The sequence below is a fragment of the Oryx dammah genome, unplaced genomic scaffold (genome assembly GCF_014754425.2).
Source record: "Oryx dammah isolate SB20612 unplaced genomic scaffold, SCBI_Odam_1.1 HiC_scaffold_27, whole genome shotgun sequence".
Taxonomy (NCBI): domain Eukaryota; kingdom Metazoa; phylum Chordata; class Mammalia; order Artiodactyla; family Bovidae; genus Oryx; species Oryx dammah.
Window position 1 is genome coordinate 934460 of NW_024070211.1, and position 21327 is coordinate 955786.

Sequence of the window (21327 nt, forward strand, 5' to 3'; positions counted from 1 at the left end):
ACGTCGGGAGGCACTTCCGCGTCCTTCCCCTTGTTCCACTGAAAGAGAAATGCAGAAGCCGAAACAGAGCAAACGACGATGCCGTTTATTTAAAATGTTTACTCCAAGAAACATATATAAAAAAGGACAATTAGAGCACTGAACCGCCACCTCCCCCTGGGCTCCCCCTCACGCCCAGTCTCCTCGTCCAGCCTCCTTCCAGAGCTGGGAGATGGGTCTGGGGCCGCAGCCACGACCCGGGCCGAGCTGCCTCCCAGGTCCCTGTTCTAAAGGGTTTTCCTGGTTAGAAATTCATTTTACAATTCTGAGCTCCAAGCAGTGACTGGGAGAGAACAGGGCAGCCTCACGTGGAGGGGACATCCCCTTCCTGCTCCAGCCCCCGGCGTGGGCCAGGACCTGGGTGGGCGCACAGCCCCAGGGAGCCGCACACGGTTCAGGAGTGTGGGCGCCAGGCCCGCTTCAGGAAGAGCTGTCGGGGGAAACCGAGGGGCTCTACGCAGGGAAGCTTGAGTCAGAGATGGTGGTTAGAGGGTGATTTGGACAAATAAGGTTAGTTTAGCAGAAGCTCTGGAGTTGCAGAAGCTTCTCCCCTGGACTATAAACACAGACAGCAGAGACGAGCGTGAAGTCAGACTAAACCTCAGCACAAATGCAGGCTGGCCTCCTGCCGCGAGGCCTCGGGACTGGCCAGGGCAGGTGCCGCCACATCCTTGTGGAGGAGGGAGCCGCCGTCAGGAGTAACGGGGCGGGAGCGACGAGGAGAGGAAAAGCAACGACTAGTCATTTTTGGCATTTTAACATCGAGACAAAAACAGTAACAAAAGCGAAGCAAAAATAATAATAAAGAGCGATACTGAACTTTCCCTTCCACCCAGTCTCACACTGCACCTCTCCCCCGTCTCCCCACAAGCACCACTGACCCAAACGGCTATTTTAAAGCACCCAAACCAGTCCAGACCCTCTCGAGACCAAGGACCTGGCCAGGGCCTCCGCCTCTCTCGGGTCCGAGCAAGAGGAGGGTTCCGGGAAAGGCACCTCGTAACTCAGGCAGCGCCAGGGACGTGCTGGTGCGCAGGGCACTTGCGGGGAGCCGGTCGCAGCCTCTGCACTGACTCAGGGAAGGGGGCTTCTTCCACGATCCCAACTATTTGGTAGCACAGCCAAGCAAACGTGACTAGAGTTGGGTTTGTGGAACAAGAACCCGGGCCTCGGAAACAGACTGGGCTGTTGCAGCAGGATCCAGCCAGGGGCTCGGGATAAAGACAGAAACACGCACGCGATGAAGGCTAGGACAGAGAGGACAAGCCTCCTGCGCGGGGTCTCCAGACGCACTGTCCTGCTGGTCGGCCTCCGACGGCAGGTGCCAGCGAGGCGGCCCCGGCTCATGGGAGGCTTTGAACCAGATCTGGAACCACGTCTGTCCACCCCCAAGTCCCCACTGGTTCCAAGATCACCTGGTTTTCATTTGGATTCGACAGCTAAAGTAGATATAAATGGCTAAACACAGATCCACGAGCCCCCGCCCGGGGGGGGGGCGGGAAACGGCAGGTTCTATTAATGTCACAGCCAGAAGGCAACGGGGCTTACAGGCAGCCGGGGGGGAGCAGAGCGCACGCGGCCGGTCTACAAGGAAAAGCGGGAAGGCGGTGGGCCGGGTGCTACTGAGCACGCAGGGACCACCGGGAACGGTACTGCTGCTCCCACAAGGGACGTGTTTTCTGAGCACGTAGAGGCCGGTCCCAGGCGGCACCTGCAGGGCTCGCAATGCTCACCACGGTGCAAAGGGCTGTTTTTGAGAAGTGTGCAGGGCGGGGGGTGGGACCCTAAAAAAAAGCCTAGACTGCTCAGAGTTTCCGCCTCTTTCGTAGGAATGGTAAGTCAACTATGAGCAAATATTTTAATTAAACATCAAGGAGGGGAAAAAAATACCCACTTTGGGAAGCATACAGAAAAGGTAGCTGGCGCTGAATCACTTATAAAACGGAGCCTCGGGGAGTCTAACAGAAGTGCACCTTCGGTCAGCTTTTGCTTCTGCAATTCCTCACTTGACTTCCCGTCCCAGTGCAAGTGGCCGTGACAGCTGCCGCGAGAGGAGTGGAGCGGGGGCTCCGGGGCGTCAGAGGGTCCGCGGGTTGTACTCTGGCAGTTTCCTGATCTTCTCCTTCTCCGCCTCACTTTCGTCTCTTGCAATCACCAAGGAGTGTGAGTAACCCATGGCCACCTAGGGGACACGGGCACCGGGTGGGCAAGGGCGCGTCAGCCAGGCACTGAGTTTGAGGTTGACAAGCCCAAGGCTGACCGTGGGACACTGGGAAGCTAGGCTGGCCAGGGGTCAGCACAGAGGTCAAAGCGGAAGCACCCTGGAAAGCTCAAAAAGGCCCTAACTGAGGACCCCCAGTGTCGGTGAGACCGCCGCCGACCATCTGGGCCCCCAGCAGGCCTGGACACCGATGGCCGGCAGAGGCTAGCGGCTCCCTCTGCCTCTCTGAACCACAGCCCTGCCTCGTTGGAAGGACAAATCCCCCGCGTCTCAGCAACAAGGGCTGGCACCCGCTGGGCCAGTCGCGGGGCCTCACCCACCACCTGCCCCACAGCCTCGGGGGAAGGCGAGATGAAGACAGGAGCAGGCCCCGCACTGGAGCAAGCTGGCTGTGGCTGGGCCGTAGCCGGTGGCCCTCAGGGTGCGTGTGGCTCGCCTCTGTGCCGGCCTGGTCACCCACCAGAAAGCCAGAGTGGGGCACAGAGAGGCGGCAGTTGAGACCACGCAGCGTGCAGAGGGCAAAGGCAGACAAGCACGGCCCGGCCCACCTTCTCTCCCTGCTCCCCAGGGCTCCCCACTCACTTGCTCCGTAAAGATGCCGTCGAGCGTCTTCACCTCCTGAGCTGCTGTGGAAGACTTTGGCTTGTGGTCCCCGTAGCCCTGGTGAGGTGAAGAGGGGGATGCTCACGAACACCAGACGGAAAGCCGGCACCAGGGCAGCCTGCCTGGGCCTCCCACGGACCCAGGGCCTCTGTGGCTGAGCCCCGCCATCTCAGACCCGAGGCCAGGCCTGGGCAGCAACAGGCACCCCCAGGCGCCAGCAGGTGCCCTGGCCTAACCCCAGGACCAAGGTGCTAAAAACGTGAGCTGAAGGGTTTCTGCCACCTTCTGGGCAGAGTCCCCAGGCAGATGGCAGCACGGCGCGCACGGGGGAAAGGCGGCCTCGGCCCTCAGGGGCCCTAGGCCGCGTGTGCTGGCTGTCCCCGTCCCCACCTGTGTCCACGATCAGCAGGGACTCCAGGACACAGGACGGAGGCACAGCCCAGCCTGGGGATGGGGGTGCAGGGGGCGCAGAATACGTGCTACGGTGTGAAGGCCTTCCAGCCTAGCTCAAACAAGGGCCCCCACGGCGGGCCAGCTTCCTCTGCCACCAGCCAAGGGCCTCACGGGCACCTCAACTCTGAGAGGGGGAACCCAAAGTCCACCTTGTTCCCTCCAAGCCTCCAAATCAACACTCAGAGTCTGCTTCTGACAGATGCTAGGGACATCTTCTCTAAGAACGGCCCGTAAAGACGGCCAGGTTCTCATCTCTTTCAAGGTTCCACTGCACGGCCCCGAGGAAAAGGCATGTTCAGGGCCGCTGGCCCTGGAGACAGCACAGGGGTCGAGAAGCACCCCAGCACCCCACACCCATGACGGGGGCAGGAAACAGGCCTCGTCCCCAGCAGGAAACACAAGAGCCAGGCTGACGATCAGACTGCAACGAGGACACGCAGACATCAGGGCGAGCCCCAGCCCAGCTGTTCTTGATGAAGACACTGAAAGTTAAGGACTCACCGCACCCAGAAGCTTTGGGTGAGAAGGCCACGTGTGTGGGGAAGGTTAATCAGTCCAGTAACTGAGGTTAAAAGCAGGAACACGAACTTATTGGGAAAAATGAGGGAACAATGTCCCCGAATGACCTCAGAGGCTGGAAACCAGGAAGACCGATACATGGTCATTGCTGGCCCCACGGTTTAGGAGGGCATGCTGATCCTGTAGCTTGAAACCCTCCTGGGGAGAGCAAAGAGCAACCACCCTCTCTCCCATCGCGTCATCCCACAATCTCTGTTTACACAGCGTGAGGGGAAACAGGACCTGAACTTCCCAGTTTCCACCAACAATGTGGCCAGAAAGGACTTTCAAAACCCATCTCATCCCTGAAAGCTGAAGCAACACTGCAGACCTGCATGCCACAAGGACACACACACGTGCACACTCCTCCTTTCTGCGTGACTCAGGGAGGCCGAGCAGGGCTCTGCCCACCGGCAGGGACCAGCTTACCAGCTCCCCGAAGGTCGGTGAGGGGCCCCAGCTGATCGTGCTCTCGTCCGCAGCCACGATGATGCTGCTCTTCCTGCAAATGGGCAGCAGCTGTCAGCCCAGCGTCCAGCAGTCCAGCCCCGCACCCCACCACCCAGCAGCCCCAGGCGCTTTCGTGGGCTCCCTGCAGGGCGCGAACCTACCAGCGTAAAAGCAAGCTGGCCCCACTGAGCCTCCGTCTGCAACAGCACAACACGAGGCCAGGAGCAGACGAGACAGGAGAGGCCCTCAGCACCCGGAAACACAGGCCCCCATCTCCCCACCCCAGGCCCACCCGTAGCCCTCGGGCCCTTGGGGCAGGCGGTCCCTTTCAGAGGAACAAACACAGTGGGAAAAGAAGAGACACCAAGCCAGGACGAAGAGCTCACACCGAAGGGGTGGAGCCTGCCGGACAGGAACCTGGGCTTCAGATCACAGCCACACGGACCCAACCACTACAGAGCCACCTCCCCCAAACCTGGCAGGTGACGGACATCACCAAACTCCTCCCCGAGAAGGGCTACATAGCTCAACAAGTACCCTCAAAATAAATAGAACACCACTGACTTAAGATCCCTTTCTCATTCCCACTGTATCACAGTAACTTAAAACATCCTCACTGAACAGGACTGTGAGCCTGCAACATGGACAGAGCACACCATCTTTGCCGAGTGAAGCCCTCAGGGACTTTCTGCAGCGGCAGGAAAGGTCGTCACCTGTCCAAGGACCTCCCAACGGCCCCTGCTCTGAGCAGAGTCCCTCCCCTCCAGACTCTGGAATTCGGGGCGCCTGATACCCCAATGGAAGAGTGGAGCCCTCTAGGGACAAGGCACCATCTAGGTGTGTCCACCATGCCCAGGGCAGGGGCAGACGTCCCGCTTATGGGAGACATGGTCACGTACCCACAAGCTAGGCTCCGGATTCTCCAGCCACAGAGGTCCTGCACGGCCTTCGGGTACATGGTGGACTCCCGGGACGTGTTGGTGGCCCCCCAGAAAAACAGACCACCTGGGGAAGAGAAACACACCCCCACTGTCACCGTCATCTCAGGGGCTGAATGACTCCTCATCTCAGCAGCATCGAAGGAGAGGAAGGGGACCTGTGAGGCATGAGGGGCCACAGAGTGTTCTGGCCAGGGCCTGGGCAGTTGATGAAATCAGGTCCCTGGTCTCAAACACGGCAGAGGCCACGGGTCTCCCCAGTGGAGCATGCAGCCAAGCAGGAAAACCGGGACTCTGGACGCCTTCCTCCCGAGGCCCAGACAAGGAATCACTGACCTACTTCACTGACAGCGAAGGAGCAAGTGTAGCCGGCGTAGATCTGGGACGCCCCACGCCCCGGGAAGTCGAACAGCTTCACCAGGCGGGGGACCATCTCGTCCTTCTGCTCGGCGTGGCCCAGCCGGCCGTAGCCACCGAAGCCCCAGGAGAAGACCCGCTTCTGGGAGTCCAGGACCAGCTGCAGGAGAGAGCACAGCGCTGGGGCGGGACGCGCAAGGGGGCTCAGTCTGCGGCCGCAGCTGAGGGCACAGGGCAGACACACCGAGGTGACCTTTGCCTGCCGCGGACGGGGGAGGGGCCTGCCAGCAGGTGCGGCACAGCCAGGATGCCTGCTGCTTCCTCGGCCATTCCTAAGACATGGCTGTTCAGGTTTTAAGTCTTCCCCTTTCCCCCATTACAGTGATGTCTCTAGGGCAGGCCACCGCACTCCACTTCCTCTTTCAGCCCTGACTCAACTGCAGACAGAGCCCGGAGGAAGAGCCCTGCCCACCTCGCATTCTCCTTCAGGCAAGTCCACATCACACAGCTGACCTCCACTGGGGCACAGGCGCAGTGCATGCGGTGACAAGTCAACAATTTAAACCCATCTTTATATGCACCCCGCTGTTCACTGTAACGTTCTTTACAACAGGCAAAACGTGGAAGTTGAATGGATAAACACGAAGATGAATGGATAAACCAGGTGTTTATGTGGCAGGCTGGAAGGGAGGGGCGTTTAGGGGAGAATGCACCCGAAATGAACATAACACTGTTAATCAGCCACACTCCAGTGTAAGCTTAGATAAGTTAAAAAAAGTTTAACTAAAACACCAATTCCTCTTCTGAAAACAACGGGCGGGGGGGACACATACACAATGGACTACCACTCAGCCATCAAAGTAACGATGTCATCTGCAGCTACACGGAGGGGCCTGGAGACGATCATGCCAAGCGAAATGAAGTCGGAAAGAGAAAGACCACAGGGCATCACTTACCCAGAATATAACAAAAACGAACTTGTTTATGAAACAGAAAGACTCACGGACCAAGAAAACAAACTCACGGTGACCAAAGGGGAAGTGGGGATGGTGGGGGCAGGGGAATAAACTCGAAGTCTGGGATTGGCAGACACACACCAAGGAGACGACAACAAAGGCCCAGCTGCAGCACAGAGGACTGCAGTCACTGTCCTGTAGCAAACCGTAATGGAAAGGAACGTGGAAAAGGACACAAGAACACACATGACCGAACCCCTCTGCTATAAAACACAAACCAGCACAAGGTGATAAACCAACTAGACTTCAATTACAAAATCCATCTTCCCCTCTCCAGTCTCCTTGCTGTCTGGTGTTTCAATCGTGTAAACGGAGAACCTATAAACATGATTTGAGGTCAGAGGCGTGAGTGAGTAAGATCTGTTTCTTCTGACTACACTGTATGAGAGAAGCAGCCACTGGACTTGAAGGGACTGGAACTGCCCGGTCCTGAGGTCACACAGCCAGTTGCCCATGTGCAGGAGACTAACCTGTCTGAACTCTCAGCAGGACAAGGGAGAGGAGACCCAAGTCTCAGGCCAAATAACCACAGGAAGGCAACCAAGATAAAAAAGACGCACATACAGAAGTTTTATTGCCTTGATCTAAATTGACCTTTAAGGAAACACCCTCAGTGACTAAATCCATTCAACACCCTGAGATACCATCAACCTGGAAAGACATAACACACAAGATAGAAACAGAAAACTCTTCCTGTATGACCCCAACCCAAAGTCTGCCCACTCAGTCCCGTCTGTGAACACCATGCAGAAGCTGGCAGGTGAAAATGATGCCCCCCAGACATCTGAGGGTGTGAAGCCCTCCAGGCAGCCAGGGGCTGTTATTTGCTTTGCAAAGCCCAGGGTCTCCACTGAGGAGAGAAACACTGGAGCCTTACCGTGTGGTTAGCGCCACAGGCCACGTCCCGCACCACCACATTTGGGACGGGCAAGATCTGGCCGTCTTTCGTCTTCTCGATGAAGATGGCTACTCGCCGGGGCACTAGCTCGCAGTCATACTCTATCCGCTGCGCCCGGGCAATAAACTTGCCGTCCGAGTTGTGACCTGCAGTAACCAGAGGTAGCCGTCAGTCAGCAGGGACCAGGGCGCAGGGCACCTGTCCAGTCTAGCCGGGCCTCACGGGGACTTTGGTCAGCCAAGGTAGCATCCTCCTATCTGAGGCATGTCCAGGGCGTGGAATTGGTATTACGGGTTGAAAGCAGTTACTTTAAAAAATGAACAGAAATCAGAATAAAAAACACCCAAGGGCACGGTCCCTAATAGGGAGTTTTGTAAAACCCCTGTGTCTGCGCCGCTAAGGCTGGGCTGGGCTGGGGCCAGACACGCGGGAGGCTCTCATACCCATAGGCTGGCCTGCTCCGTGCCCACGTCGGGGCCCCGAGGGCCCTCCACGGGCCAGAAAGGCCAACCCGCCCCAGCGACCCAACATACTGGAGTGGCTGTCGGAACCAGGCGCGCTGTCGTCTCTGCTGCGCTGACCCGGAAACGCTGTAGCGGGGGCGCGTGCACAGCTCACAACTCAAGCTCTAGTTCCCCGAGACCACCCTGGGTTCAGACAACGGGACTGAGGGCGGGTTCTCCAACAAGCCGGGGAGTTAAGACTAACGGGCTCCACGGACACACACGAGGCCAGTCCCCAGAGCCCCTGTCAGCGAGCCTAACAAGCCCGGGAGTCCAGGCATCCACGCCGCAGCGGGGACGGGCGCCCGGGAGTTGCTCACTCAACATCAGCCGCCGTCGCCACCCCGGAGGGAGCACCTACCCGCCGGCCGCCTGAAGAGGCAGAAGAGCGAGCTGCCCCCCACCCCCCCCACCGCGGCGTTTCCGGAAGGAGGGGGACTCACTTCCGGCGCCCCGCGGCGTTTCCGGAGGCGGGGGGCCTCACTTCCTGCGCTTTGCCGGCCGGCACGGGCGCCCACGGCCTCGGAGACGGTTTCTCCGGTAGGCTCTGGCAACTCCCTGGCAACCAAGAGGCGTGTGCACGGGGCTGTTCCTGCTCACTCACTCCTGACTAAGGTATATTTAGTTTCACAAAGGCGCTGTTCCCTGAGTCTATTTATGCCGCCTCCCGGCCCCGCGCCCGAGTGACGCCGGGCGCTGAGGAGCCCGCGCGCCAGCGGCCACGTGGCCAGCAGGGGGCGCCCGCGCCGCGCCGCCAACCGGGCGCGGGGCCGGGAGACGCCGGGGAGGGAAAATGGAGACCTTGGAAAAGCAGGACTTTTCCAAAAGCAGTCACTCCACTCATGCCGGTTCCTTCTGAGTTTGACTTTTCTACTCAATGAATTGTAAGTCAATTTCATCCGTTCTGTTTAGGGAAATCAGAAAACCCGGAAGGGAATCCTACTTTGAAATGATTTTGGCTCTTCCGTATACCTGAAACAGTGGCCAGGCCAGGGTGTTCAAAACCACCTTACTCTTGTATAATTTCCTCACTTTTGATAAAGGCCAGTCTTTAAACACGAAAATGAATGAACATAGGTTTGATTAAAAATCGGTAAGGAAAAGAAAAAAAAACCTTGAAATCATTTTATATAAAAAAGACTCAGGCCCTGACTTTCATTAAGGCAAGTCCCTGTCAGACTCCACAGCCCCGTGAGTTACGACATGCTGGTCCACAGAGGGGACATCCACTTAATGGATCAAGGCCATTATCTGCGATCAATTACCCACATTTCTACCATGTGTGTGCAGCCCCACACTGACTGCTGGTTTTAAACATACAGTTATATTACAGAGCTTTTTAAAAATGTACTTGCATACCCAGCTGACCATATTCAGGGCACCCAAAGGAATAGAGGTTTCCTTTGCAGTCCATTATCATACTGAATTCAGCCCCACAGGCCATTTTGGTAATTGGCTGGCCGTTGTACATTATCTGAAAAGAAAAGACAGCAGACTTCAGACATTTTTTTTTTTAAAGATTGATAAAGTCTCCACAGGTTGGTGTGAAACAATCACTAGGGCTACTAAGGATTTCTAATGGACTCAACAACGCTGAAGGCAAAGGCTTTGCACATATGTAAAGAAACACCGCCCAGCACAGAAGCAGTTCACAGATAGGCAAACCCTGTCCCTGGGTCTCTCTAACCCTCAAAATGGGGGGCCTCATACATTCTAGTGCCCAGTGAACGCTGAATTCAACTGACTGGGGCTGTGGGCAAGAGGGTCCAAGGAAACAAGCCAAAATCGCATTTAGCCCCACATTTTCCTCTCGTCACTACCTTGGATGTCGGGCGACTTTAAGAAGAAAAGCTTTCATAAGCATTACTGCTACCCAGTAAAATGAACTGGTTTACGTTCTCTTTTACTACTTTAAGAGCTGCTGGCTAATTAGCCTTAATTGAAGGGGTGAATAGGAAATATAATGGTCTGAAATTAGGAGGTAGAAGACAGCAAAGGCCCTGAGTAATTTAACACGGGGTTTGGACACAAATCTGAGAAAGCGCTTAAGACTCTCTATTGCAAACTAATCAGCCTGGGGATGCCAGACTGGAGAAACCGGGGGGCGAGCAGTGTCAGCATTGCAGGAAATCGTGGGAAAAGGGGATGAGACTGGGAGGGGGCGCTGAGCCTCGGGCTCTGACCCGGCCTGGCTCACTCTGAAACAGTCTCATCCCACTGCAGAGCAAATGGCTGACAAAACAGCATTTCGAAAATCCTCCAAACGACAGGTGTATTTGTCCAAGGTCTCTTTTTAAGACTAAGACGTCAAAGTCCCTCCCCTAAAAGACACTCACAAGCCTCCTGCCGTCTTATGGCAGAAGTTCAATATTTAGGTATAAATCCCAGACACCAGCTGACTCCAAAGTTTTTCAGGAACAAGAGATGACCTAACCTATTTGTGTGCTGAGCACCTGGCAAGTCACTTGTTACGAGGTCAAAACTCAAAAGTATTTTCAGACAAAGACAAATCACATCCATGGAACAATTCTCACTGCAGAACAGAACAGGCTTCAGACAGGCCTCTGGAACAGATTATTTCCAGTCGAAATAAAAAACTGTTTCTAGGACGTTCTTCAACTGTGGCTGTTAAACCTGATCCACTCAAAGCATCGAGACCCTGCTTCTAGAAAGGAGCCAGCAACTCAAACAAGGGGGAGAGATGCCTGAAGCAAAAAGAGGCAAAGGCCCTGGGGGGGGGGGCAGGCGGCACCTGCGCAGGGCTGGGGACGGCGTCAGTCTGGTTGCCAAGGCCCAGTTGCCCCATCTTGTTCTCTCCAAAGGCAAACACGGAGCCCGTTTCTGGAAGGAGAGAACGACATCGTTAGCAAAGGGAAAACGACGCGGAGAGCCCTGAAGGAGACTTGAGAATCAAAGGCTGGAAAATCAGAAAAACAGCTCCTTTGCCAGGAAGAACTCAAGTGAGACAATTTTCCACACGGGGGTAGGGTGGACACCTCAGAGCAGAGCCACTGCCCGGCACAGACCACCCCCCCCATAGCCTTGGCCACTGACACCCGTGGGTGCGCCTCACGATGCCTTGAGAAGCTGCCCACCAGGCTCCCTGGGTATCTTTATGATTGTGACCGTGAGTCACGGGGGCCGCTCCACCCCCAACCCAGCTGGACTATTTGGCCTCTGACCCCATTTGGAGAGAAGGGGCCCTTCCTTACCCGTCAAGGCCAAGGTGTGGTTCCTCCCACACGCCGCAGACACAATCACCTCGTGGCTGAGCCCCTCGATGAGTTTGGGGGCTTCAACTCTCTTGGTGTCACCATGGCCCAGCTGCCCCTTCTCATTTCGCCCTGTGGGTCAGGAGCAGGACAGATACAGCGGGGAGGAGGAGACAGGGCACCCAGAGCAGCTACAGGGCGAGTCGGGGTCTCCCAAAAGGTGCCCTTCAAAAGGCGCCCTCCAAACCCACAGCCGAGAGGCGGGCGACAGCAGGCCCGGTGCTGCAGGCGATACCAGCCTTTCAAGGCCGCCGGGTGGAGTTGGGTGGCCAGGTAAGATAAGATGTGCAGAGCTGTCCCTAGAGTCGCTTTCACGGGCAGCCGCCAGCCACCACCTCACCTGCTCTGACCCTCTTTTCTGGGGCAGAGCTGGGACCCATCCTGGCATTTTCATCAGCTCTGTCCTCCAGGGAAATGGTACAAAGCAGGTTCAGCCAGGACGTCACACACGAGCGGACAAGCTCATGAAAACTCGCAGCTCTCACTTCTCCCCGTTCCTGCCAGACGCCAATCCCCTCATCCGCTCCATTCTGAGGTATTTTAAGACAGTAACACCTGCCTCGCAGGAGTCTGACTCCCGCAGTGCTCTGGGCGTCTACCACAGACCCTGCACCTCTCTCCAGCCCCACCTCCTGCCGGGCAGCCTTCACAGGACCCTTGGCCATGTGGACCCCAGCGATGGCCCAAGGCCAGAACACAGGCTCTGAACACAGGCTCTCCCTGGACACAGGCCCACCTCCACCTCTGGGCTGTGCTGGCATGGAATCGGGGCAGGAAGGCTCCAGGAGGCTGAGCCCCGCCCCGCCCCCCCCCCCCCGGCCCCCCCCCCCCCCCCGCCCGCACTGCACAGCCCCCCAGGGCTTCCCGGGGGGCACAGTGGTAAAGAATCTGCCTGCTAATTCAGGAGATACAGGATTGATCCCTGGGTCGGGAAGATTCCCTGGAGGAGGGCATAGCAACCCACTCCAGTATTCTTGCCTTTAAAACCCCGTGGACAGAAGAACCTGGCGGGCCGCAGTCCCTGGGGTCACAGTCACCCATGACTGAGCACGACACCCACCCCCACCCCCTACCAGAGCCTTTTAGCTCCAAGCGAACATGGAGGGCTGGGTGGGCCAGAAGGCTGGCCTGCCCTTCATCTTACCTAAGCTCTCAACTGAGGTCACAGCAGTTCCAAATCTAAACCGCTTGGTGGGCCTCTCCCGGGTCTCTCTAAGAACTACACTTGTAAATAAACATTTTGGGAGATTTTATGGGGCCAGAAAGCCAGGCAATTTGGAAACCATGGGAGGTTTCCATATCCTTCCCCAACAATGAACTTTGACCTTGCAGTCATGAAAGGGGGTGAGGAAAGCCCCAGCTGGCCTGGACAGGGCTCAGGAAGGGGTGACTGGTTGCCATTTCAAGAGGAAAACCATCCTCGGGCTCTGATTATGGTGCTCCAGGAGGACAGAGGGACACCAGCCTCAAGTGGAAACTGCCCAAGTTCACTGTGAAAGGCAAGAGCAAGCCGGGGCGCAGCTCCTCTGCAAACATGAGGGGCCCGGGGGGCCGGCACGTGCAGACCCCGTGAGCTCCGGGCCCCTGCACTAATGCTCCCGGGCCTCACCGTGGACTCAGGACACGTCCTGTAGCTCGTCCCCCCGGCCCTGCCCCACAGTGACGAGTCTGCTCATCGGACACGTCTTGGTTCTGGGGCCAGGTCAGATGCACAGCTTTTTCAATCATTCTCTGCCCACAGGTTCAAGAGGGGACATTTTCAGAAACACCGCATGAGTGAAATTCAGCAGAAAGACGAGAAATAAAGACACCTGAAGTTGGGGAGCCCGACACAGGAGGCTGCATCCAGCACTGGGGACAGTGAGCAGGAGGAGGGTTCTGGGGGCGAGACAGAGCTCAGTGCCCACCGGGAGAAAGTGAACGGCGTGGCAGTGCCATTGTGTCACCAAGAAACCCCAGAGTTTAAATTTGGGCCAGACACACTGCTTAGCTTTTTTTCAACAGAATCACAAAATTAGCAGAGTGCAGGGAAGACGACAGATGTTAATGTATTTGGACTTTGGTACAGCCGCTCATGAAATTGCAAAAAATGGTTCAAACAGCCCAAAATAAAAATGCAGTCATATGGACGCAAAGCTAGCCAAAGGGCCAGAAACAAAGGGTGAGGATCAATGCCAACACCACCCGCGGAAAGAAGAGTTCGGAGCCAGCAGAGGGCGTGGACAAGACAGAGCCTCAGCCAGAGCCTGCACGAAGGATCCACAAGAAGAATCGGGCTCTTGGCACAGACGCCCGCCGCAAGGGGCCCAGAAACAGGAGGCAGGTGGAGAGACGGACAGCGCCCCCGCACCCAGGCCCGGGGTCCAGGAGCAGGGCAAGCAGACGACTTCAGGAGAGTTAGCCGGGCAAACGGAGTAAGAACCTGAGGGACAGCCAGGCAGAGACACGGGCTGGTGTCACCGCGTGGCGGATGTAAAAGCTGGTGGCATTTAAAGTGGCAGGAACAGAGGTCTACGTCATGCTGTGCTGGGTGCTGGGGGGGGGACCGCAAGCCTAAAATAACATAGGATTCAGTTCTAGGCCCCTCGATCTCAGAAAGCTGCAGGTTCAGTCAGAATGTTCGGGAGAGGGCTGCTTAAAGAGGATTCCGAGAAAGCGGGGGTGAACCGCTCAAAACCAGGCAGGAGGGCAGAGACCAGCGGCGTGCTCTGGGGGCAGGCTGGCTGGGCATCGGGAAGAGAGGACACAGGAGGATGCAGGAGCGGGGGCAGCTGAGGGTCCTGCACCCAGGGGACGGAAGCCCCCCGGCGCGCCCCGCTCTGTGAGTTACCGCGACCCCGGGTACTTACCCCAGCTCCACAGCTTCCCTTCCGTGGTGATGAGGAGGCTGTGGGCGGCGCACGACCCCGAAACCACCGTCCGCACCCGGACCCCCGACAGGCACCCATACCTGTGGGGCCCCCACAGGTTCTGACCAAGGTTGCGGTAAGCAGCTGTGGGGAGGGAAGGACCGCGCGTCAGATACCCCCGGAGCTCAACTAACGGGGAGAGCCGCCCTGGGGGCCATGCCACCCCCCCAGTACCCCCGGGGGCTCCGCGGCGGCCGTCGGGACACTGGCCCTGCCTCGCCGGGGACGCTGCTGCCGACCGCAGGCAAGCGCCCTGCTCCGCAGCCCTGGGCGGGTCTCCCTTCCGCTCCCGGCCCGCCTCCCGGGGTGGGGAGGCCCTCCCTGCCCGCCCGGACCACCCTACTGCACTTCCCTGCTTCCCGTCCCGAGGCTTCCCCACGTAGGCCCCCTTCCCAGACCCACTCCGCCTTATTAGTGGACAGGGTGTGGCCAACTTCTGGCCTAACTCTCTCAACTGGAGGCGCTCTCGTTTCTAGGCCTGTGGCAACTTTCATGAAACACTGCTGCTGCTGAGTCGCTTCGGTCGTGTCCGACTCTGCGACCCCACAGACGGCAGCCCCCCAGGCCCCCCGTCCCTGAGAGTCTCCAGGCAAGAGCACCGGAGTGGGCTGCCATCTCCTTCTCCAGTGCAGGAAAGTGAAAAGGGAAAGGGAAGTCGCTCAGTCGTGTCCGACTCACAGCGACCCCATGGACTGCAGCCCACCAGGCTCCTCTGTCCATGGGATTTTCCAGGCAAGAGCACTGGAGTGGGGTGCCACTGCCTTCTCCATCATGAAATACTAGCTGCTGCCAAACCAACTGTGTCAGACTGACAGGGATGCCGGAGCTGACCGAAACGCCAACTTCGCCATCAAGCACCTGGCTCCAGGGGGAAGTCGTTTACCCGCCCGGTCGGGCCCCACGCTGAGGCGCCCCACGAGGCGCAGCCTCGCAGAATCTCACGGGGCCTGGGCAATCCGTGGGCAGAGGGGCGGGGCAGGCTGCAGTCCACGTAACTGCAGGAGTCGGACAGACTGTGAGCAACTTTCACTCTCAAAGCCGTGTGGTGTGTGTGCTCAGTCCGACTCTGACCCTGTGGGCTGCAGCCTGCCAGGCTCCTATCCGTGGGACTTCCTGGTAAAGAAGCACGGCAGTGGGTCGCCGTTTCCTTCTCCAGGGGAGTTACACACGGAGTGTCCCACAGAAGTGGGAAGTTCCGCAGCACGACTCGGGACCCCCTGGGCTTCTCCGCCTGAAAACACGGCTCCGCTACTGCACGGTGAGAGAAGAGCCAGCAACTGGCTGGGCAGAACCAGGTCAGAAATACGGCCTCCAGGCCTGTGCCGAGGGCTGCTGCTCATGGCGGCCTGAGTGCTGGGCGCCCTGTCTGGAGACAGCACACAGTGCCGGGGGCACCATTGCTGACCCAACGGCCCTAAACGGACCCCGCACGGTCGATAGAAGGTCGGATCTGCCAGAGCGTCTTCCCTGGCTGAGCTCCACAAATGTCAGAGGCCAAGATGTCATCAGTTTGTGAGAGGTGAGAGGCAGGAATTCTCAGGGCCTCCCAAGTAAGCTTGAGAGGAAGCCTAGTTAAATGAAAGGCACTGCAGCAGTCCAGGCAAGTGGGCCAGGCTGGAGCTCACTAACGCCTGGGGCCTGGGCCGAGTCAGTCAGCACTGTGCCGTCTCGAGAGAGGAGGGAGCAGCTGCCCGTCTGGGGCCCAGCGATGCGTACCTAAGGGCCGATGGGCTCCAGAGGGAAGGTCGCTTTTCGGAGGGGGCAAGGCTGGGGCAGGCGGGGAGACCCTCCTTCCCTTGAGGTTTGACACAGGTGGGAAACCTAATTCTCCCTCCCTTCCCTTCATGTCCACTGGAAAGGTCATGGCAGCCAAAAGACACGGAAAGACTTCAACAAATTTCTAGTTTCATTCAGAGGGAGAAACATTTGGGAAGCAAAGGTAGGCCTGGGAGAAGACAAAAAGGCACTCTTACGAGTGAGGCCGAGCAGAGTGCTGTTCCTTCAACCAGACGCTGCCCTGCTCAGCCAAGGGCTCCCCTCTGGAATCTACTTCCTGCTCAGGGCCCCGAGCGTCTCTAGCTGCAAACACGGCCTCTCATTTAAAGAGCAGCTTCAATAAACAATGGAACACCTGCGCAGGAGCTGGCAGGGGACTGATGCTGCCGCGCCCTGGGAAAGGTGCCCAGTGCCACCGGCCGCCAGGCAGCTTGGGCCCAGACGGCTGGGCGCTGGCCCCGACAGGAAAGTGGCTCAAGCCCATTTCTAACCCAGCTGGACCCTGAGCCACCAAAGCCCCTGCCTGCTGTTTTCATGGACTAAGATGATCTCCAATGCCTGCCCTGAGGCCCCAGGGAGTGTCAGTGTGCAAATATTTGTTCACTGGGCAATGCTGGAAAGTACTTTGGGAATCTTTCCAAGTGAAATCAAGAAGCCATAAGATGTGGCAAAGCGCCAGCCTCACTCCTCTTGGACGGGCTGGTATTCTCCCCAAGGAAAGACACCACCTTTCAAAAACCATTTGGGGACCAAGATACTTCTCGGGACCTCTCCACTCTCCCAATCCCAGATTGTTCCTTGTTCTGTCAAACCCGTTCCTGCAACCATTTGGCAGTTTGCAAAGAAACATGAACTCCTCTGAAATGTCTATCAAGCCTGACATTTGACACGTGGCCCATGTTGAGAACGCTTTGACACTCCACAGCACCAGCCTCTCCGTTTTAATGAAGCTAAGTGACATGGAAAGGAAAATGGGGGAAAAGTATCAATGCTTATTTGAGGGTAATATTTATATTTTTATCTCAACAGAATTACCAAAACCAGAGTTGTGCCCAAGTGAGAGTCCTGCTGAAGACCTGGGTTCAAACCCAGTCCCATCACTGTGTGGCCCTGGGCAAATCACGTGGCCTCTCTGAGCGCCGCTGTAAACAGAGCACCTACCTGGCGGGTGGCCACCAGAATCACACTGGACACACACACACACGGGAAGCACTCAATCAGTGACAGGATCTTCTAGTTTCAGACATCATTTCTCATACCTTGTTGTTTAGGCACTTCTTTTCGACCAATCAAGTCCCAGTTGGTTGCCCCAAAAATCAAAAGCTGCCCTTTGCACTTAGACCCTTCAAGTTTCTACAGAGAGAGAGAGAGAGGGGGGAAAATTAGCTTGCAGGGCTGCTCTGACTCCCCACACCTGTCCAACGGTAGCATGAAACACGATGGCAGTAATAATGCAACGTTAACGCTTGCCCCAGAGGCCTGCACAGTGGACAGCGGGGCCTGGCACAATCATCGCTTTCCAAGTGGAAACTGGTGAGCTCCCAGCAGCTCATCAGTCGAGCCCAGGCTCAGCGTTATCCTTCGATTTCTCTTTAAGATATCTTTGGCTAAACACTGCAAAAGCAGCCAAATGACACTCGCCCTCTCGGCTCTGCAGACTGCCACACAGGTATCTGCAAGAGGCCTGCCACGTTACGCAGGGGAGCGTGTTAAACCACGGTCCTGGGGCCAAGGCGGCAGCTTCCCAACATCAGCGCAGCAAGCCACACGTGGACCTGAAGCCCTGGGGCCCGGGCGCCTTCCCCATCCTCCCTGGGCACTCCTGGCTGCAGCAGCACCCTGGGTCCAGGGCTCCGCTGCAGGGAGGGAGGGCAGGTGGGCGGGGCGGGCCTGTCCTCACTCCTGGCCCAGAGCTGGGGGCTGCGGGCCAGCACACCTCCGTCCTGAGGGCCAGGCGCCTACTGTCGCAGGAGCACGTGCCGCTTCAAGAGGCTACTGTCCAGTTCCGGGTGGGACTCGCTCTGAGGTCGGCTCAGTACACTCGTTAAGGCCAACGTTTGTCAGAATCACTTCTGAGTCTCCACTCGGCTCCATGCAGGCAGGGGAGCAGTTACTTCCTGTTCTGCTTTCATCCTCCACACCGTCATCATCCCAGGGCGTTAAAGGCGAAGAAGGGGTTTTCCTTCAGTTTAGAGAAGTGTTCTTGGAAGGCTTTGAGAAGAAACAAACCAAATAGCTGCAAATCCAGTCATCTAACCCTACGCGCTGACTGCCCTGGTGAGGCGTCCTGGCAGCCCAGCGTGTGTGGGCGGGGGGGGGAGGGGGCATGGATTCTTCCAGGGGGGGAGAGTGGGGCCCTAACCCTGACGTCACGGGCACCCCCCCCCCGCCCCGATCCCATCGTGCTCGCTGGCCTGGCCACATGCAGGGGCTGGAGGCAGGTGGTCCCTCTGCCTGGGTACCAAGGGCCGCGAAGCAGCCAGGGCTGCAGAGCCACTTTGCCACATTTCAATTATTCAGAGAATGACCTTAACCAGGGTAGTCTACCCCGCAGCACCCAGACTCCGATTACTTGAACGGGAGCCGAGTTTCCCCTGGTTATCTCCCCTTCTCTGTTTAACTGGCAGGCCTCACTGGAACGTTCTACAGGTCTACTGCAGGAGAGCAACAGCGTCAGGGGACTGTCAGATCCCCGTGGGTGGAGCAGCCCTGGGTCTCTGCCTACATTACCAACTTGCTCTCCACCATTTCTCAGGTCCGTGTGGAGGGGCAGCAGAGACTCAGGAGGAACCTAAGCACCACAGAATGAGCTATCAGGCCAGCAGAGTGGAGAGAAGAGACCGGAATTGACCATGACCCCCTAGGTGGGCAGAGATCGGTAAACCACTCCATACCACGGTGCGCTCAGCACACTAACGGGTCCCCAGTGCTGGCAGCCGCTGTAGGACCTGCACTCCGCCAGAACTAGCTGCCATCACCCTGGGCAGAAGCGTCTCCTGTGACCGGGAGGTGCCAGCACCTGCGTGAGCGGTCACTGAGCCAGCTGAGCATTCACACAAACCCCCAAGCCTTCGGGGAACACAAGGTACTCTGTGAGGATCCTTGGTGAACTGGTCAGCTGTGTCTCCTCCAGGGACAGTGTTCCTGGAAGGAGGGTGAGTGGTACCTCGTCTGGGTTTTTAATGCCATGGGCCTCATTCCTTCACATGAAATGTGGTACTATCTACCTAACTCTTTGCTGTAGGCTGCCTATCCTTATTTCTCTATTAATTCCATTCTTCCCTCCACCTGATATGAAATAAAAAATTCAAGTAAGGACTGGAACTCCTGGATCATCCCTTAAAGGTCACAGCCCAGGTCCCTCTTTGCCACACAGCTGAACCTGCACACTCGTGGGAGACTCCAGACATGGGAGGGTTCCATGCAGGGCACCCCAGGGACGGCCGCCAGGGCTGTGAGCCCGAGGGCCCCGGCCTTCCCCACGGGCCGAAACTGGCTTTAGACGCCATCAGCAGCCATGCTGCCAGTGCCTACAGATGGCGTGGTACAAAAGCTGAGAGAACAGTCTCCCACCAGGATGGGTGGGATTTTGCGGGCCGCGGAAGAACAGGCACGTCAGACACACGTACTGAACTTCTTCAAGCAACAAAGTGGGGTTTCTGGTCCAACGTGACGTTTACTGCCCTAGTGTAAGAAGCGTGCTTACAAGACTGAGAGTCAGCTGTGAACATACAACCCTTTAGAAAGCTGCCGCTCCCGGCAGAGGGAAGACCATTCAGAGAAAGGCCAGCAACAATTCCCTAGTGGGCTATCAACTAAAACAGGCTCCAAGCTCAGCTTTCAGCTGCATTTATCTGGTCCTTTCAGATGAGGCAGAGTTGTCTCAGGGTCCACAAAACCTGAGCAACCCAACACTGGAAGAACTACAAAGGCCTGGACAGCCTGCAACACTCAGCTGTCTTCCAGGAGTCAGCCAAGGCTACTCACTTTACCTCCAGGGTTGCGAAGTTCACAGGGAATTCAGGCTGCACCGACACTGCAGCATTGGAGAACGCTCATCTGATACAAGCCCACAGAAACCCGAGGTCCTCGGAGAGAGCATTTTCCGAGACTGAAATCCTAAGAATGTTTTAGACACACAGCTTCTCCTCAGGGCGACTCTGTCGCTCAACCGTACAAGTATTGGGGGTTTATCTTTCACAAACCCAACATCTGCAGCTTTGTTAACTGAAGGCAGCATGGCTTCAGACAACTCCTGGCAGCTGCCCTCACACAAACCTCTTTCCAAAAGCCCTGGAAGGCAGCGAGGCTTGCAAAAATCTCAGTAAAAAGCCTCTTTCTGAAACAAGCTGAGGACGGTCGCTAGCCTGCAGAAGCAGACAGGATTCCCAGGACTGCTTCCTGGGTGCTTGCCCTGGAGTCCAGGAACACACCCAAAAGAGGGGCAGTGCCCACGTAGGGCAAGGCACTGGGAATGCAATGGGGCAGCCTGGCCCTGGCCTTGGACCGACTGATGCTAAAAGGAACTTAAACGGTGAGCTATGAAGCACTGAGGAGTATCCCTCATCGGACCTTCAGTCTGTTGCATGCCTTGAGCTGAGGACTGGGTGCTGGCCAGTTCACTGCACACACTCTTCCCATGACTGCCTCCTGGGGTCAGTCTCAGCAGCAGAATAACTAAACTCACTGCTCTGAAACGCCCACTGTTTCCACTGGAAGCACTGGTGAAGACAGTGCAGCAGCTGGCCCTTCGTTTCCGCTCCCTCTGGCCTGGAGGGAAAATGTCCAGAGTCCCACATCGAGGGTCATGTTTGCCCCTGTGCTGCTTTTCTCAACACATTGCCCTGGGCTGGTCTCCAAGCCGAGGTGACACATTTCATCACCCTCCTCCACCATCCAACACACTGACCCTTCCGATGAGATGGCACTTACACAGCATCTCTGACAGTTCGCAGAGGTGTTAAGGATGACATCAGGAGGAAAACACCCTGAGCTCAGTGGAAATCTAGGTCCATGTGATCTTGGGCCAGGCCCTCAGAGTCTGTGCCCCAATTTCCTCACCTATAAAGTGGGCCTAGAAGGGCCCGGTTGTTAACCATTTAAATACTGCCTGAGCTTCCCTGGGGAAAAGCATGCTGGTTGGAACAGAGAAAAGGATCTCTCCTGACCGTGACTCTATACCACAAGTGCAAGTTCACACTATTTGGAGTTATCTGAGCATCTGCTGAAAGCTTTGGCCCTCTCCCTAAACACACGTCGCCCTGACACCAGATTAAGATCTCTGGCTCTGCAAGGTTTTGCAGGCATATGGACTGGTCACAACCTTAACTAAGA

The 21327-nt window shown here is 57.0% G+C and overlaps 1 protein-coding gene across 1 annotated transcript; it reads right to left on the minus strand.

The window, feature by feature from the left end:
• Positions 1 to 64: 64 nt before the first annotated feature.
• On the minus strand, positions 65 to 17642 carry RCC2 (regulator of chromosome condensation 2). The gene is made up of 11 exons (XM_040229405.1): positions 17253 to 17642; positions 14158 to 14301; positions 11249 to 11380; positions 10789 to 10877; positions 9396 to 9510; positions 7513 to 7679; positions 5599 to 5779; positions 5224 to 5329; positions 4304 to 4376; positions 2843 to 2920; positions 65 to 2221 (listed from the first exon to the last, which is right to left on the minus strand). The coding sequence occupies exons 4-11, from the start codon at positions 10840 to 10842 to the stop codon at positions 2117 to 2119; spliced, it is 879 nt and encodes a 292-aa protein (XP_040085339.1). The 5' UTR covers positions 10843 to 10877; positions 11249 to 11380; positions 14158 to 14301; positions 17253 to 17642; the 3' UTR covers positions 65 to 2116.
• Between the last annotated feature and the right edge of the window lie 3685 nt (positions 17643 to 21327).

Excerpts from the sequence above, each read along its gene's own strand:
- RCC2 (XM_040229405.1), bottom strand. The coding sequence starts at position 10,842 with ATGGGGCAACTGGGCCTTGGCAACCAGACTGACGCCGTCCCCAGCCCT. Across the intron at positions 7,680-9,395 it reads CCCTGAATATGGTCAGCTGG|GTCACAACTCGGACGGCAAG; the intron begins GTATGCAAGTAC and ends TGGTTACTGCAG. Across the intron at positions 5,330-5,598 it reads CTTCGCTGTCAGTGAAGTAG|GTGGTCTGTTTTTCTGGGGG; the intron begins GTCAGTGATTCC and ends TCTCTTCCCCAG.